Source organism: Pterocles gutturalis, unplaced genomic scaffold (assembly GCF_000699245.1).
Source record: "Pterocles gutturalis isolate BGI_N339 unplaced genomic scaffold, ASM69924v1 scaffold14247, whole genome shotgun sequence".
NCBI lineage: Eukaryota > Metazoa > Chordata > Aves > Pterocliformes > Pteroclidae > Pterocles > Pterocles gutturalis.
Window position 1 is genome coordinate 16,094 of NW_010110574.1, and position 16,674 is coordinate 32,767.

Here is a 16,674-nt window from a genome sequence, read left to right on the forward strand (position 1 = left end):
TTGAAAGACAAGTCATTTTCTAGTAACGTTGTGGGTGCAGCAGGTGTGCAAAAAAAAGGCAGGTTTAATTTTCATACTTTTGTGGAAGGATGTTAAAAGCGGTTTTCCTGTGGCTGTTCTGCGGACGCTGTACTAGGCAGAGCAGAGCCTGTTTGCTTTTGGGATCCATCCTTCTCCAGTGTGGTGCAATCGATGCGATCTGGGACTCTGTGACTCCTCGTGGCCCATCGGTTTGCAAAGTCAAGTGCTCAAAAGCTGGGAACTGGCAGAGCTGGAGGTGTTCACACAGCCTTTATTTGGTCACCCCCTGTCTGCACCTTGGATGATACGATTCCCTACCTTTTTTCTCTTTCTGCAAGTCTTTTACCTGGTTTACCTCCAAAGATAGATTGTGTGCTGCTCTGAAAGTTCTGAAATGAGTGAGAAGGTCCTTTCTTCCTTCGACATAAATAAGATTTATCTTTTCTCTAACATCTCTGAGGTGAGATGTGGGTTCAGCTTGTGGGTTAAGACAGCTCAATTCAGATGTTTCCACATGAACCGGGTGCTTTGTAGCCAGCAGAGCCTGGAGGAGGATGCAGCTCATGCTGACACAGGCACCCGCACTGGCTCTGTGTCGCTCTCTGGGCTCTGTTGACTGGGAGCTGCCATGGGAGACGAGAGCCCCAGCTTGGTTCCAGTGCAGGCTTGGGCAGAAGGTGTTTTCCTCTTCATCTTTGAATTCTGGCTCCTTGCGCTCGTGACAGTTTTTGATGCAGCCTTGCTTTTCGCAAGATGCTCCTATTTCTTCTAGTGTTGTTTTTTTTCCCCATTCTTTCTAGGTCTTTGCTTTTCCCCACCTCTAGGAAGACACAAGTAGTTGCTCACCTTTGGTTGTCCTCTTTTTCTATCTCTTCTCCAGTGCGTTTGTCTCATCATAAGGCAGGTTGTGCCATGCTCAGGGTATTGTAGCCGTGGCAGGAAATATTTGGCTACACTCCTTAGCAGGAACTTGCTCCTTGGGACCAACACATCTTCCCTGGAGCTGTGAGGGATGGCTGTGCCCAAGGAGGATGCGCTTTGAAGCTGCTATAGAAGCTAAAAGCTGGAATACTCTTACAGAGCAGTGAGCTCAATCACCATTAAAAGTTGAGTAGCTGTTGACACCTTACGCCACATTGAAGCCACAGTGGACGGCAAATGGAGCCGGGGAAACAGCACCATCAGTTCTCGTCTGCTGCAGCCAGCCTCTTCCCGACCGCGTGGCTTTACAAGCATGTGAGTGTTTTTCTAGCACTTTATTTGAGAGAGGTGATATTGCATCTTTATAGGTGAGGGAGTTGCTTTGGCAAGAGAAGAAGATTAGCTAAACCGTAGCTTTTCGCTGGTAGTTCTGGCTGATGACTGCTTTTTATTAGCTCTCTTTATAATTTTATTGATACCATTTCTTTGTTTCCTCAAAGCAGCAATCAAGCTGGATTTCCTTCCCCAAGCTAAATGTTTGTATGGGAGCGGCAGATGAGGGCGAGATGAATCCTGTTTAACGGGTAGATGCACAGACTACAAAACAAGGACTTTACTGGACACAGTCTTTCTGCAATAATATTTTTTAGGGCATTTCATTGTGGGAACGGTAAGCAGCACCGCAGCGGCAGAAGTGGTTATTTTCCTCAATAACAGCTAGGAAGAGGTTGTTACTAAGAATATGCAACTTTCCCTAGGCCACAGTGAGTCAATATCAGAACTGAAATTGGAACTAGATTTTTTTTTTTAAATACGTATACCTAGTGCTATCTCTCTCGTGAGCTGTAGCAAGAAAAACTTGAGAACTTCAGTTTAGATTTAATAAAAGACTGTTGTGTCATTTCTTTCATAATTTTAGATAGAAGGATTTTTTTCTCCCAAATCCCTTTTTAGCCTGCATCTGTAACTATGTATTGACTATTCTGTTCTAAACTGTCTATATAATTATGACCTAATCGTTGGTTGTATTGATTGGGCAGCAGACATGTAAATTGTTGCTCTCTCAAGTTTCCCCGAGCTAAATTGCTCAACAGCGATGTGAGAAATCAAGGACAAATCTTGGGCATCTCCTCGTGCAGGTTTTATGACAGTCTTTGTTTCACCGTACGTGGCAGGCTGACGAGCTGCGTACACCTCGGTGTGACTGTGGTGACACGGTTTGTTCTTCATGGGATGTGTTATCTGCTCCTGTACGCTTGGATGAAAAGAGAGAGGGATGTAGAGTAAAACCTGTCCGGTGGGAATAACTGGTATCGATTGCCCGGTAGAGGTGGAATTTAACTAAAGGTCAAATAAAATTGTACTGGAATCCACACAAGAGCCAGCTGAAATGGGACTAATTGCTGCTGCTTTTTAGATTTTATATTACTTGGTGAAAAGCTACCAGAAAGGCAACACTGACCAAAGTGAAATATTAACCAAACACAGCCTGCAGCCTTCAGCTCTTCTCCCCTTGGAGTACGGTTGGGTTGAGGCCACCACACTGCACAGAACTGGTGCTTAAAGCAAAGCGTGGGTCACTGTGTTTAGTGTTTATCTGGGATTACTGGGCAGAAATTCCCAAATTGGTCCTGAGAAAAGCATTTGGTTCTTTATAAAACTTCATAGCTTGAAGCACCACCAATTTTCTTCCATTGTGCTGAGCGTATTTTTTTTCTGAGCTTTTCTTCTGCATCATAAACTGACAAATGGTTTTGAAAACAATACTGTTTGGGGTTGATAACCCTGTTGCGTGGGCTTCTTTCCCACTTCAGAAGTGACCTGTGTGGTTTTGGTAGCCTGGGAGGGCACGTAATTACTTGTAAACTATTTTATTTTCTTCAATAGGAGAGGAGCTGCTGTTGGGCAGAGGAAATCTCACCCTCTTTTGTAGCGAGCCCAGAGCTTCATGGTGCCTTCAAGCTGCTGGTCATCTGAACCCCTTCTTCCTTTTTGCAGCTTTATCAAGACTTTCAGCATGACATTCATGGCTTCTTTTCTTCAGTTGTCATTTTCAAATGCTATAAGTGGTAATTAACGGATGGGCTAAGGAAGTGGATGTTAGGCACTTTCTGCATTTTCTTCTTTCAGAAATCTTTGAAAGAAATTGTGGTTTGCTGTCAGTACAAATCCTGATGTATTAGATCTCAGTTGTCTTTCTTAGGATAACAGTTTTGTTTTTCTTTAGCTGCTAAAAAAAACAAGCCACCTCCCTCTTGAAGTAGAAGAAGAGAGGTTCTTGTTTCCATCGCACACATTTTCATCCTATGGCAGATGGACTCTTCTCTGGTTACTATGGGCTAATATTTCAAGGAAATTTCTAGGTTGCAGTTATTGTCTTTGAAGAGCTTGCCCAAGATGTGTGACTTTACCTGGATTGCCAAAAATGAGGTCTCTCACCAAAACAACTTTTATGATTAAGGAAGAAGAGAGAAGGCCTTGCATGCGTAAATAATGGAGAAATATTGGGAGAGGGAATAAATGATGGGTTTACACAACAGAGGAAGGTCCTTAGTGGCGTCCCAGAGGAATCTGGGCTGGAATCTGTGGTCTTCATGATGCTGACTGCATGGTGAAGGAGCAGGTGAAAATTAGTGTAGATGTAGAGCAATGTGTGTTAGAAAGATTTTTCCTTATTTTGCTACAGAACAATGAGCTCCAGGTTGGGTAATTGCACTTGGGAACAAGATTTTAAAGTTATAGCAGACAATGGTGGGAAACGCAGGCTTGGTGCTTGGTATTAGTTAAAAGACGAACTGAGTGTGAGGAATTATAATGAAGGGACTAGAGAGCAAACTGGGAAATAGTGTTCTGCTGCCGCGTAATTCAGCAGTACCTTCACAGCGTGAACCTGCGTTCAGTTCTTCTTTTTAAAAATAAGGAAGGGGAGAAGGGAAATGATGCTGTGGAACTGGGGAAAAATATTTCAGAGCGAGATAATAGAGATCTATGAAATCATGAGCGGCACGGAGAAGACAAAAAAAAAAAAGCTGAACATTGATTATGTCCTACAGCACAAGAAGCAGGGCAGTCGGATGAAATGGGAATTAAACACAAAGGAGGCGCTGCTTTGTGCGGTCCGTAGGCTGAGGGGTGACCGAACACATCCACAGGAAAAATACCCAGCGAGAGCTGCTCAGTCCTGAAGACACCGACTGCTACTGAAGACATCACCTGTGGCTCAGGGAGTCCCCGAAGAGGAAATAATTGGCAAGTGTGAGAGTATTCGAGGAAAGTACTGCTGCAGCTTGCCCTGCTCCTGCTGCTCCGCTCTGAGCATCTGCGGCAGCTGCGGGTGCAGGGGATACTGGGCTAAACAGACCTTTGGACTTGTCCGAGACAGTGTTTGTGTGTTCCTGGAGCTTGCAGGTCCCTTGTTCCACCTCCAGACCAGGTCAGTTTGTTGGTGACGCTCCAGTTGCCATCTGAAAGCAGTTCAGGGACTCGGGTCTGCCTCGCTGCAGGGATGCTGGTAGCTCATGTTGCTGCTTTTGTTCTGTGAGAAATATGAAGGCTTTGGTCTCCAGGACTATAATTTGACTCTGCTCGCTGGGACAGGTTTGAGCTGGCATAAGGGAGGAGGAGATAAGCACTCTCCTGCTGGTATTAACCTTTTTTTTTTCATTTTTTTCCCCCCCTAAACCTTTAGTTTTGACAGACAGAGGTAAAACAGAGGTTGCAACTTGGCTCCTGTTAGAGCCACACATATGCAATTTTTTTTTTTTTGTTTGAAATATTGCACTCTAGCATATGCTTATTCATCCTGGTGTTTTCAGTTACAGCTTGCTAATAAGGCATTGCTGAAAAAAACCCATTATCTGTACTGCTGTTGCCTTGGACTTGATGGATGGGAGCTCGGAACATAACCCTGCCATGGCAGAAGGTCCTGTCGAGGTTTTCTGTTCAGTGTCCTTTTTTTTGCCTCCTGAGCTAAGAAAAAACCTTTCAGGGCTTGCTCAGATGTCCTCTGAGAATAGGCAGTGATTATGGCTTTCAAAATAATTGTGCATTTATTAGCCCAGCATGGGAAGAGCAAGAGCAGCTCTCGTGCACAGCTCTGTCGCGAGCCCCAGGGTCCCTCCAGCAAAGCTGCAGCCTCCTTGCCCAGAGATCCTCTCGGTGACACTGCTTTGTGAATGATAGAAAAATAAATGAAGCAACCCCTCCGCCCCCCTTCCCTCCGTAGCCAACATCATTACCTCCTCGTCGTTACAGCCAGGCGTTTAATTAGTCCATGCAAATAGCCCTGCTTTGATGAGGCCTGAAGTGTGATAACGTAACAGTGCCGCTGCTGCTGCTCGGGCTGTGCTTTGTCTTTGGAGGATTTTCGGATGTCAGATCTGTTCGGTGTGGTTACAACTTGGTAAACACATTAAGAAAGAGAGAAAATTGCTAAGTTCTATGGTTTGGGTTTTTTTTGCTTCAGAATGGATACTATTTTGAACACGGATCCTATCCTGGATTTTGAACACCAAGTGACACGGCAGGAGGGAGCGTAATTACGTGTGACTTATCTGTTAGTGCCATTTCACAAAAATAAAGAATTTGTTCTCACTTCTAGGAGGTATAAATACTGTTACTTTATCAAAATTGGAAAATTGTATTTTAGTCAATAAATGACTGTATTTTAAGTAACTGTAAGTTTTTTAGTATTTGAGAACTGAACCTTGGGAGACTGATGCTACTAAGAAACCAAAGCAGTCTGTCGTACTCCTGGTAGTGGTGATAAAGAAAACACTGAAATGTGATAAAAAGAGGGCAGTATAAAGCCAAATAACTGGCATTTGAGCTTGCAGAAATACCTGCTCTGGGCAATCATCAAACATGCACTTTTGAAACATGTCAGGTGAGTAAGACGCCACCTGCTTTGTTTACTAGCAGGAAATTGTAGATATGGAAATAATTATTGCTGGCTGTATTTCAGAGATTGGCACTGTGATAAAGCAGAGCTGCTAGAGATCCAGAAACAGGAGGTCACTTAAATAATAGGTGAGGATGTGGTATGCAAGATACTTCTCTCTTCTATCAACAATTTCCTCTTCAGAAACCGATGGTGTCACTTTTTGTCCTAATTCCGCGTGTATAGACGTCGTTGTCTGTCTTGAACCCTGTAATTGCGTTACACTAGGACCATGCTGCCTGTAGTCAAGGGCACAAGAAGGGGGTTTTCAAGGTGTTGGACTTGTTTGGGATGCTGGATGTTCACAATCTTTGCTGTTCACCAGGTTAAGGCCAGAAGCCCTCTGCCAAGGACTCCTTTGGTGGCTGATTAAAATTTTTGATTTTCTCACCCAGCCCTCCAATGCTTCCCTCTTTCCACAAGACTCTAAGCACCTCTTCTAAGGCAGGTTTGCAACTGTTTGGTTTTTTTTTTTTTCCCCTTGGGAGTAGGCTAAGGGTAGATGAGCAGCAGTGCCTTCCATTGCCCTAATCCATTGCAACAATGGTGATCAAGTAATATGAGCATCCTCATAATTTATTCCATCTTTTTGGGGACTGTTGGGTTGGATGAGTTGCTCTAGATCCTTCCCTTCTTCCCATATAGATGAGCACACCTGAACCCTTCCTGCTCTTGGTGATTGGTTCTCTTCAATGCTGCCTTGGAACTGTTCTTGCTGCTTTTTTGTGCCTTTTTCTGCTCTCTTGCCTCTCTGTTTGCCTCCTCTTTCTGTACTCTCCTACTCTGAAACGTATAAAACATCAGTGTTTTACAGGCGTGTGATTAACGTGCTGTACACGCACTGCGTTAACCCACCGGCTTCGTTCTTACAGTTCATCTCGGAGCTTGTTGGGCTGAGGAAAGGCTTTCTGCCTTGTCTGGCATCCTGCCACGCAGGTCCCAACCAGGGAGTTTGGAAGCTGCTGTACTATGGATTGTAAATAATTAAGTCTTTGATGTTCAGGTCTCTGAGCTGATGTGACTTTTGTCTGTAGACCAGAGTTTAATGAGAGCAAGGAGAGGCTTTTTAAGATGAGTTATTTTATGCCAGAACTGTGCTGTCTGTTTTTTCTCTAAGTGAGAAGGTGTCTGAGACCCTGTGTCGAACTACTGTGTCTGGTGGAGGGGTAGGGGCCTTTTTGATCTCAAAGAGCAAGCGTATTGAAGAGGCAGGTTCTAATTCGAAGGTCTGCTTTATGTACCAGCTTCCTCTGAAAGTTCACTCAAATGTTCTCCAATGATTAAAATTAATCATCTCTCCTTTACTTCTTCCTATTTCAGACAGTTCTATAATCATGATGAAAAGAACTGACTTTACAATAGCTATGTCTGTGCAAATCTTAAGGTTTCTCTGGTTCTCATTTCCTTCATTTGTACGCCTTAGCATGTATTTTATTTGCATAATTCACCTCTGCCTTCAGTCCGTTATTAAAATTGCCCCACTGTCATCTTGTGCTATATACTTGTCTGGATTTCTGATTATTCTTTTGATTATATGGTGTTATTATTACAAATTACGTGTGTTACAAATAAGGCTGTTCCAGGGAAGGAGGAGAAATGCTGTAAGATGTTTGTTGCTGCTGGAGAAGATAAAATCCATCTCCACTCTCAGGTTCCAGGAAAAAAAGCACATCTTAAATATTAATGTCAGAATGAATCTGTAAATCAGTTGAACTTGTCTGTACAAGACCATCATGGGTGGAATTTTCAACTTGGGTTCATTTAATTTCTCAGGACTTTCCCTTTTATCAGGGAAGTGGAGTGACAGGATGAGGGGGAACAGTTTTAAGCTGCAAGAGGGGAGATGGAGATGAGATGGGAGGAAGAAATGTTTTCCTGTGCGGGGAGTGAGGCAGTGGCCCAGGGTGCCCAGAGAAGCTGTGGATGCCCCATCCCTGGAGGGGTTCAAGGCCAGGCTGGATGAGGCTTTGGGCAACCTGGGCTGGTGGGAGGTGTCCCTGCCCATGGCAGGGAGTTGGAACTCAATGATCTTGAAGGTCCTTTCCAACCCAAACCGTTCCAGGATTCGATGATTCTCTGTTTTGCTTCTTTTGGTCTTCAGTTAATAATGGTTTTGTTTGTCTTGGTCATCAACAAGGTCATTGTAACCTCTTGTGGCTGAGTATCCTGAAGTCACACTCTTCAGAGCTCCAGACATCTGCTTTTCAGGCCATCTGCCTACTTGGATCGAATTTGCTCCCTCTTCATATCTGCCTTGGCTCGCGTGCTGTTCCTGCAGGATATGTGGCTGGTGTTTTTAAAGATTAAGTGCAGGCGAATCCATCATCTCCATTATCATGAGAAGTCACCGTATCCTGTTAGTGAGCTTCCAGGGGCTTTTGAGAAATGAAGTGTAGTCTGCATAAACTTGTGCAAGAGAACTGACTTGGTATGGTGAGATATCTTGACATTAAAAAAAGAGACTAGAACAACATGGCCCCCATTACATGGGTTTCTGAAACAGGCATAGCAGAAAATTGTTGTCAGTGACCTGAATGGCTTCTAATAGGAGCCTGTTGTTTTTGCCTCTGGGTCTTGTGTTTAATACTTGTGTTAAAATAGTAATTCTAAGGGTTGGCAGGAGCTATCAATATCAGAGATGGGTAAATAAGGGATAAATCTGTATTCTATAGTAAGTTGTAGATGAGCAAGCTGTGCACTTGATTATGGGAAAATGTAAAGCTGTTTTTCTAGGAATGGTGCAGGATTCTATTCTGAGAAGCAGCGAAACATCTAGAAAATATTTAGGAGTTAAGTTGCGTTATCATGAGCTTTCTGTATGATTCAGCAGCCAAATTACCCTTGACTGTATAAATAGTGGAAAATTGGATAGGAATAGGCAAATCATATTCCATCTGGATATTGTACTGGTGTGTCTGCAAAGTTCTGTGGCTGTTTTTGGTATCAAAGGCAACAAGAAAAATGCTTAAAAACTGGAGATAGCGCTAAAAAAAAGTGTGAAAATGATGTAAGCATTAGAATAAATGCACTTTATGAACAATAAACAAAACTCTTTGAATCTGGTCTGATGCTCTGATATCTGCCAGAAGGGCAACATGGTGGAACACAATTAATTTGGGACGTTTCTGGAGTGCATTATGATGATATTTTGAAATAGTTGGCTCATCCAGTGCCTAGGAGAGGTGCTTTCCTGGATCTGCTGCTCACAAAGAGCTGGTTGAGGAAGGGATGTGGTCTTGGCTGCAATGACTCTGAGATGTTAGAGCTTAAGATCCCAAGGGATGCAAGCAGAATAAAGACATCAGAATTCAGGACGACAGACTTGAACCTTTCCAGGGAACTGAAAGGCAGGATCCCATGGGAGAACGCCCTCAGGGGTGAATAAGCCCAGGTGAGCTTAGCTGATCTTCCAGGACAACCTCTTGAAATTGGGAAGATGGTGCATCTCGATGTGCAGGAAACCAAGCAGGCATGAGAGATCACCAGCTTTGCTCAACTGCTTAATGGGGAAGTCCTGGTGGAGCTCAAACGTGAAAAAAGGGCTGCGTGCAGGAGAAGGAGGTGTGGGACACCCAGGAGGGATACAGGCAGGCAGAACGCACATTAGGAAAGTTTAGATGGAACTCCAAGGGATTACAGGGCAACAAGAAGGACTTCCATAGGTACGTTGTCAGCAAATGAAGACAAAAGAAAAGGTGGGTTGGCTGCTGGATGAGATAGGCAACTCTGTGACGAAGAACAGAGGAAAAGGCTGAGATATGCAGAGTTTCTTTGCCTCAGTCTTTATTTGCAAGATCTGCTCTAGCTACATGGCGATTTGAGGTGAGAGCTGGTGCCCATGGCCGAGGATTGCATTGGACACCATCGGCAAGTTGGACACGTGTGAGTCTGTGGAAGGGGATGGGTGAGGCAACTCCATCTCACCTGGAGACGTCGTGACGACCAAGAGGTCCCCAGTGACTGGAAGCGTCATGTCTGTCTTCAGGAGAGTAAGAAGGAGACTGCAGGCTAGTAAGACTCACCTTGGTCCTCAAGAATGTTACGGAGCATAGAATCATTGAATCCTAGGATGGTTTGGGTGGGAAGGGACCTTCAGGGTCATCCAGTTCCCCCCCCTGCCATGGGCAGGGACACCTCCCACCAGCCCAGGTTGCTCAAAGCCTCATCCAGCCTGGCCTTGAAGCATGTTTTTGTGGAAGCTGCTTCTGCTTCCATGGTTGGGAAGGTGGCAGGGAGGATTTAGCATGGATTTACCAGGGCAAAAATGTGCGTACCCAACCTGCGAGAAATGGGGGAAACCACCGTGTTCCCAGTGGGCAGTTACCATGAAAGTGGGAGATGGGCAAAGTCAGACTTGAAATAAGTGATCTGCTGTAAATTGTTAAATAAATTGCTGATTAACAATAAAAAAAATGTGACTTGGGACTTGCAAATCAGGCTCAGATTTCAAAGATCTACTTCTTAAAAAATAAAAACCAAAATAATCCAAAAGCTTTCTCTGCTAAAAAGGTGTTAAGCATACATCAGCTTGTCTTTTATTTTTCTCTGCTAGCTGGTAAATATCTTTCTCAGATCCTGACTGTGCTTGAAAATAAGAGATCTTGCCAATTTGATTAAAAAAAAAAAATCAATGTTTGTCTTGATGTAAATCCAGTATTTAGGAGGTAAACTTTTATATAGTATTTCCTGCCCTTTTCAGGTCTCTTGCAACTCACCATTGACTCAGTCAGTGAAGGAGGTGCTGGCCGTGGGTAGGAAAATAAGGAAATTAATGATGGATTTATTTTTAAAAAAATTAAAAGTTAACTTAGTTGTGTAAGGCAGCTTTGTGCTGCATAGTAATGATTGGTACAGCTTGTATGGGTACTATTTGATAGCTTCTTCCATAAAATGACGGGTTATGAAAATCTAGTAAAGCTTTGAATTTGTGTCCCCTTCTGTTGCTCTGTGTTTGGTTTCTTAATTTATAATCTTACAATTTGTGCCTCTCCTCAGTTTAGTGTTAGGTTTCAAATGAGGTAGAATTGGCTCTTTTTGCAGATAGGAAAAATGTTGAATATCCAAATGAGTGTTTGAAAGTTGGGAAGAGGCAGAAGAAAAGTCAGATTTCTCTTTCGTTATTCAGGAAATGATGGAGATGTGTTGCCAGAATCGCCTTCTGCAGAAAGTTGACTGTCTTGCACGTCTTTCTCTTTTCTAATGAGTTGAAAGGAATCTGTAGTCTTTATTAAATATAGACCGCTCGATTCAAGCTTTTGTTTTATGTTACTACAATAGAGTATGAGACTATGCTCTGCTTGCCCCAGGTCTTCAGGACTCTGGGGAGAGCTGGAGGACTGGTGGCTTGGTCGAAAACGTCTCCAAAGGATGGGGATTTCATGAGGCTTGTGACTTTTCTTAGAAATACCATCTTTGTTGCTATATCTTGTTTGGGTTCATCTTTGTTCTGCTCTTCTAGTTGTCATGAAGACGCGCTTCCCTCTTCAGCATAGAGTTGGGTAGGACAGTTTTACCAGCCATACACCGTACGGAAATCTCGTTGGTGCCCTTAGTAGATGTTATAGTTCAGGGTCTGTTTATCTTGGCCATAAATTTCCTAGGAGAGGGGGAATACAATGATTTTTTTTCTCCCCTTGGTATTTCTAGCCATGACAGCAGGTGCTGAATATGAACACGTACCCTCTGGTGTGGTGGGTGGGTTATCCAGTGACTTTTTTTTTCTCCCCTCTCCCTTAGCTAGATTTTTTTTTTTTTTTTTAATTCTTGCAAATCACGTCTTTAAAAAGTCAGCCGTTTCCAGTCTGATGTTAATGAATCACATGTTGGCAGTGTTTTCCCTGCCGTGATAAACAATTGTTCTCTTAGTCTGTCAGATTAGTGAGCCACAAACTCTGAAATGTTTTACGTGTTGGTTTTTTTTCTTTTTCTTTATTTTTTTTTTTTAATGCTTATTTGACAGCCATTACAGTCTATCCTGCAAATATCTTGGTCCTTATATATCTTGGGCTTTAACAGTTTGAAGGGAGTTAATATTTTTATTAAGTCTGAGCCCCTTTGGGTGTTTTGCTGGTTTTTTTTGGGGGGGTTGAGTCTGAATTTTTTGTTGATGGTGGTTTTGGGGGTTTTTTTAGGTCAAATTGGACCTCCATCATGCTGTAAGGTGGGCTCTCGAGCTTTATTTTGATTCGGAAGTTTCCAGCTATCCAGAGCTGGAAATCAGATGATGAATCTTTATAGAATGGCTAATAAAGAGCTGAAGTTAGCCATCCCTGTGATTTGGGTGTGCAGTATTCTTTCAGATATCAGCATAACATCTCTCTCTTACTCAAGGTGTCCTCTTTTCAGCAACATTTAATATTAAGACTGAGATTTTCATCATTTGGGACCATTAAAGAGACTGATATTCCTCTCAAACACTGGCTGTTAATGCTGCCCACATCCTGGTTTGGGAATTATCCAGATTCTCTGCAGTTTCAAATGGTTTCAAAAGAAGAAGTTTGCTTCTTCCTGCTGTAAATCTTTTCTCCTGTGCTGCAGTCCTCTGTTATACAACCACCATCTTCTGCAGGGAAGATGGTCAAGTGAAGTGATTCCTGCATGGAAAGGAATATTATCCTTGCTGGTGATGTTGGAGATAATGTTGATTGATGGTTTCCTTTAGTGAACTTTGGTTCAAGACTGCTTTGGATTCCTTTTTTATTTTCTTTTACTCTCTCGTAGGTCAGTACCTCACCATTTGTCATCAGCGGAGCATTTTTCTATGAACCAGGATAATTAGTCTTTGTTAGACATCCCATGATGAATGGGAGAGGAGGAGGGAAAAAGGTTAACAATGAATTTTGTTTCAGTATTAGACTTCAATGAAGTGGAGAGCATGCCACTTGCTCACAAAGGGAGGTGATTTGTGGAATTTTTCATGGACGGTCTCGTACGTTCTGTTGTGAGAATGCAGCTGGATCTTGTCCCAGTCCCTTCGATTTATCTGTACGCTGTGGGAATAAAAAAAAAAATGTACTGGCTACGCCAAAGTCTCCCTGCCGTGAGGTCCTGTGTATTGTCAGTGTCTGGGCGGGAGTGAGTGCTCAGAGAGCCTTTGGTTTGTCCCCCAGATGGAACACGGCTCTCATTGCCTGCTCTGACTTTCCTTTTTGCCCAGGCTTTGTTGCCAGGTGAGGAGTACTGAAGGCTCAGTCTGATCTGGGAGCATCTTCTTACCAAGTTCTGTTTAAAAAAGCCCCACAAGGCTGCCACAGCCCCGTTCCCTTACATAAAGCAGACCCCAGCCTTGCAATAGTGGGTGTATTTGTGTATCGTCTCGTCCATGCCTTGCAGGGAGGTTGAGGGTTCCCTTGCTGCAGGGGTGTTTGAGGTTTTTAACTTGGATTTTAATTCTGATGGTAACATAGAAACTCTCACCTGGAAGATGTTGGAAACTCATCTGAAGTCCCGTGTGACAAGGTCACAATTTTAACAGAGAATGGGTTTTTCTGCAGGTATTCAGAACGAAGCCTGACAAAATGTGTTGGGATAACAATAGAGACCAGACCCGATTACTGCCTGAAGCGGCATCTGAGTGACATGTTATCCTACGGCTGTACGAGGCTGGAGATCGGGGTGCAGAGCGTGTACGAGGACGTGGCCAGGGACACCAACAGGTGAGAGGAAAGCTTCGGTGCGGAGCTGAGCGCGCCTGCTCGCTGCACGCCCATTTAACGCTGAATGTGGAACCACTGAGCTCCCTTCCTTCCTGTGTGGCCATACATCTGCTAAGAAAAACTACTAAACTTCGGTGGCTTCATGAATTTCTTTGTGATATTGTGTAGAGCATGGCATGAGGAAATGCAATTCTTTGTGATGTTTTATTTCAAACTCATTCTTTTCCTGTATTGTACACCTCTCTTTTTTTTTTCTTATTGCTTCATAAATAAATGCAGCTTCATGAACATGTACCCAGAGAGAGCTCATAGTTCTTGTTCTACGTAATTCATAATCTGTAGGTTTGAGCAGACACAATGCAATATAATCTACTGGAGGCACTTTCCCAGCACATTTCCTACACCAGATACCTTCTGCTGCTGCGTATCCGAGAGGAGAGCTGACACTGGCAAGAGCAGAGGGTGAGACATAGCCAGAAACAACACCCCTTGATAGATTAACTGCAGTCGTTCTAGGCATACAGTATCTCTAGGGATTGCAAAATATATTTTGCAAGAAGCCTGTGATTTATTCCTTGTCATCTTGGACCTGTGGCCAAAAGAACAGTTGTCCTACATAGGAGAGCGCGCAATACGTTGTTCAGCTCACTCCTTACAGGCAAGTAAGCCGATCTCTTTTTTTTTTTTTTTTTTAAATTGCGAGTCTCCTAATTCCATTGAGATTTTTGAAATAAGTTGCTTTTCTCTTTTTTTTTTTTTCACTTCTGACATTCATACAATTTGCCTTCATTTTTAGTACATATTCCAGTCACTTACCAAAGATGTTTAATAACCATAATCACATGTAATGACAGAGAGATTATGGTTCAGTAGGCAAAGCACATTATTGTTAATACCTACCTTAAAGGCTGTAGTGCAAAACTGAAAATGTTGGACGTTTTCTTTTACAGACTTAAAGAAAAAAATCCAAAATGAGCTTCCTCCTGGGGGTTTTGCTGTAGTATTGCCGGTGCATGGAAGCGCAGGGTGTCACTGCCATGAAATGGTCAGGCTCCGGGTCTCAGTAGGCAGGACAAGCCGTTCATTGAGTAGTCCAAGAGTTAAGAGCTAACATTTATAGGTGGTACCTTCCTCCTCTAGATGTCAGAGCTTTCCAAAGGAGAAGATCCATACTAAGGTATGTCGCTAGATCTCACTTTTAGGCTAGATGTAGTCATTTACAGTTAATTCTGACACAGATTGTAAATGTAACCATTTCTCTTCAGCTTTTAAGATCTTCTTTTCACCTCGAATCTTTCAAAGGTGTCCTATCCTGAGGTGGAACTGTGAAACCCCACTCAGCTCTCACTTCAGTCATCTTCAGTTTTCCTCCAGTTTTGTCTGGCACATCAGAGCTGGCACCGTAAATCATTCCAAGCTGTATGTCACTTTTGGCTTGTACGTCTGCTAATGAACCCTTGCTTTCCTGCCGGTGAATCAGAAGAAGGATGAAGTGGTATATTATTGACTTGATTTCACTCAGAAGTAGTTCTGTATAGAATTAGATTTTTCAAGGGCTTTCGAAGCTGCTTGCAGAATTCCTAAAAGGCTTTGCTGCAGGCTGTCTCGGAGCAGGGAAGACGCAGGCTGTTCGCTCAAATATCTCCTTCCAACTTTTTAGAACAATGAATTGGAATAGACTTTTAGAGAAGGGTGATTCAAGTTTCTCTTTCTTTTGAAATGACCTCATTTTGCTTCTGTTCTTCTACTTTGTGGGGGATGTGTTTTGGCTTTAAACTTTTAATATTTTGCTTGTAGCAAAATGTCAGATTACAACCAATTAGGCTAACTGTTTGGAAATTACTTTCTATTATGTTCCATAAGTCATTAGTGAGGTTTTTGAGTGCTTTTGGTGGCTGTGAGGCAGAAAAATATTCAAGAACAGATCTAGGCATCAAATAATCAAGTTATTGATGCAGCTCAAATTCCACTTCTAATAAGAAAATAATTTTTATTTATGAAGCAAGTCTCCATTTACTCCCCTCAGGCTACTGAAGGTCTTGAGTAATACTGTCCTTGAACAGTCTCAGAAAAACACCGTAATGCTTCTGAAAAAAATCATAAATAAAACCATAGTCATAAAACTACATGTGGGGATTTAACGGAGGCAGAATCTTCCAGTAAGAGGTCCTTAGGAGAAGGCTCTTTGGTTTGGTTGACGTTGGGTCTCGGCAGTAGGTGTGCATTTGTAGAGGTGCCCAGATGGTGTTAATTTTTCATCCAAAGGACTGTCGAGGAGAAGAGGAGTCACCTGCTGAGCTAATCCATTGGCAAAGGATTCCAAAAGATGGGGTGAACTGGTGTGAAAGTGTGCTGGGAAGAAGACAAGGATTGGAGAGGAAAGAAGGCAGCAGAAGCTGGGAGGATGGAAATGTCCAGAAGTGTCGGCCAGGAGTGGAAGAGCCCTCCCCGCTGGGGAAGAGCAAAGGGAAGGATTTTGTGGGAAGACTGTTCACAAGTGATGGGGACCTCCTAGGAGCTGTTTGTAGTGATTGCTGTTGCTGTTGTGGAGGCAGAAGGCAGCTCCCTGAGCTGTGGAGATAGAAGGAGAGAGGAGTTTGCTTGAGGCTAATGAGTTCTGTGAGATTCAAGCTTTGTTCCTGCTGTGGTTTGGGCTCCTGCTCTCTCCGAGCTCCTGTGGAGCAAGCCTGAGTTAGTTCGGTTTGATGTTGGTGGAGAAGAACATGAAATCCTCCAAGAGTCCTACTCCAGCCTATGTTTCGGAGGTTTGACATCTCTTAGAAGTTGAGAAGCGTTTATATTTCTCTAAAAGGAGTGCTTGAGAGTTTGGCAAGGGTGGTGCAGGATGATTTTCCAGCTGGTTGGCTTGACTTAGCCCCTGTCCTTCTTTTCTTCTTCTGTTGCTTTTGCTTCTGGTTATGCTTCATTTTGATTATACCCAGTCTTCAGCGCAGTGTGTCCTAGCTTGTGCAGTGCCATCAACTTGGGTCATTGCTTTACAAATGGAATTCCAGCAGCATTCCAGCGTTTCTGTGGCTTGAGTAGCTGGAGCCTTGGTGTGGGTCACCTGCTGTAGAAGCAGCCAACTGGACTAATTTGAACCCCTTTTGTAGACTTGAGTGGTGATAAACTGATAAT

The 16,674-nt window shown here is 43.2% G+C and overlaps 1 protein-coding gene across 1 annotated transcript in view; it reads left to right on the forward strand.

The window, feature by feature from the left end:
• Positions 1–16,674, forward strand: part of ELP3 (elongator acetyltransferase complex subunit 3) — an 85,502-nt gene that overhangs the window by 15,911 nt on the left and 52,917 nt on the right. The window contains exon 8 of the mRNA XM_010073441.1: positions 13,375–13,536. Within this exon, the coding sequence (XP_010071743.1) occupies positions 13,375–13,536 (162 nt within the window). The remainder of the gene's footprint in view (positions 1–13,374; positions 13,537–16,674) is intronic.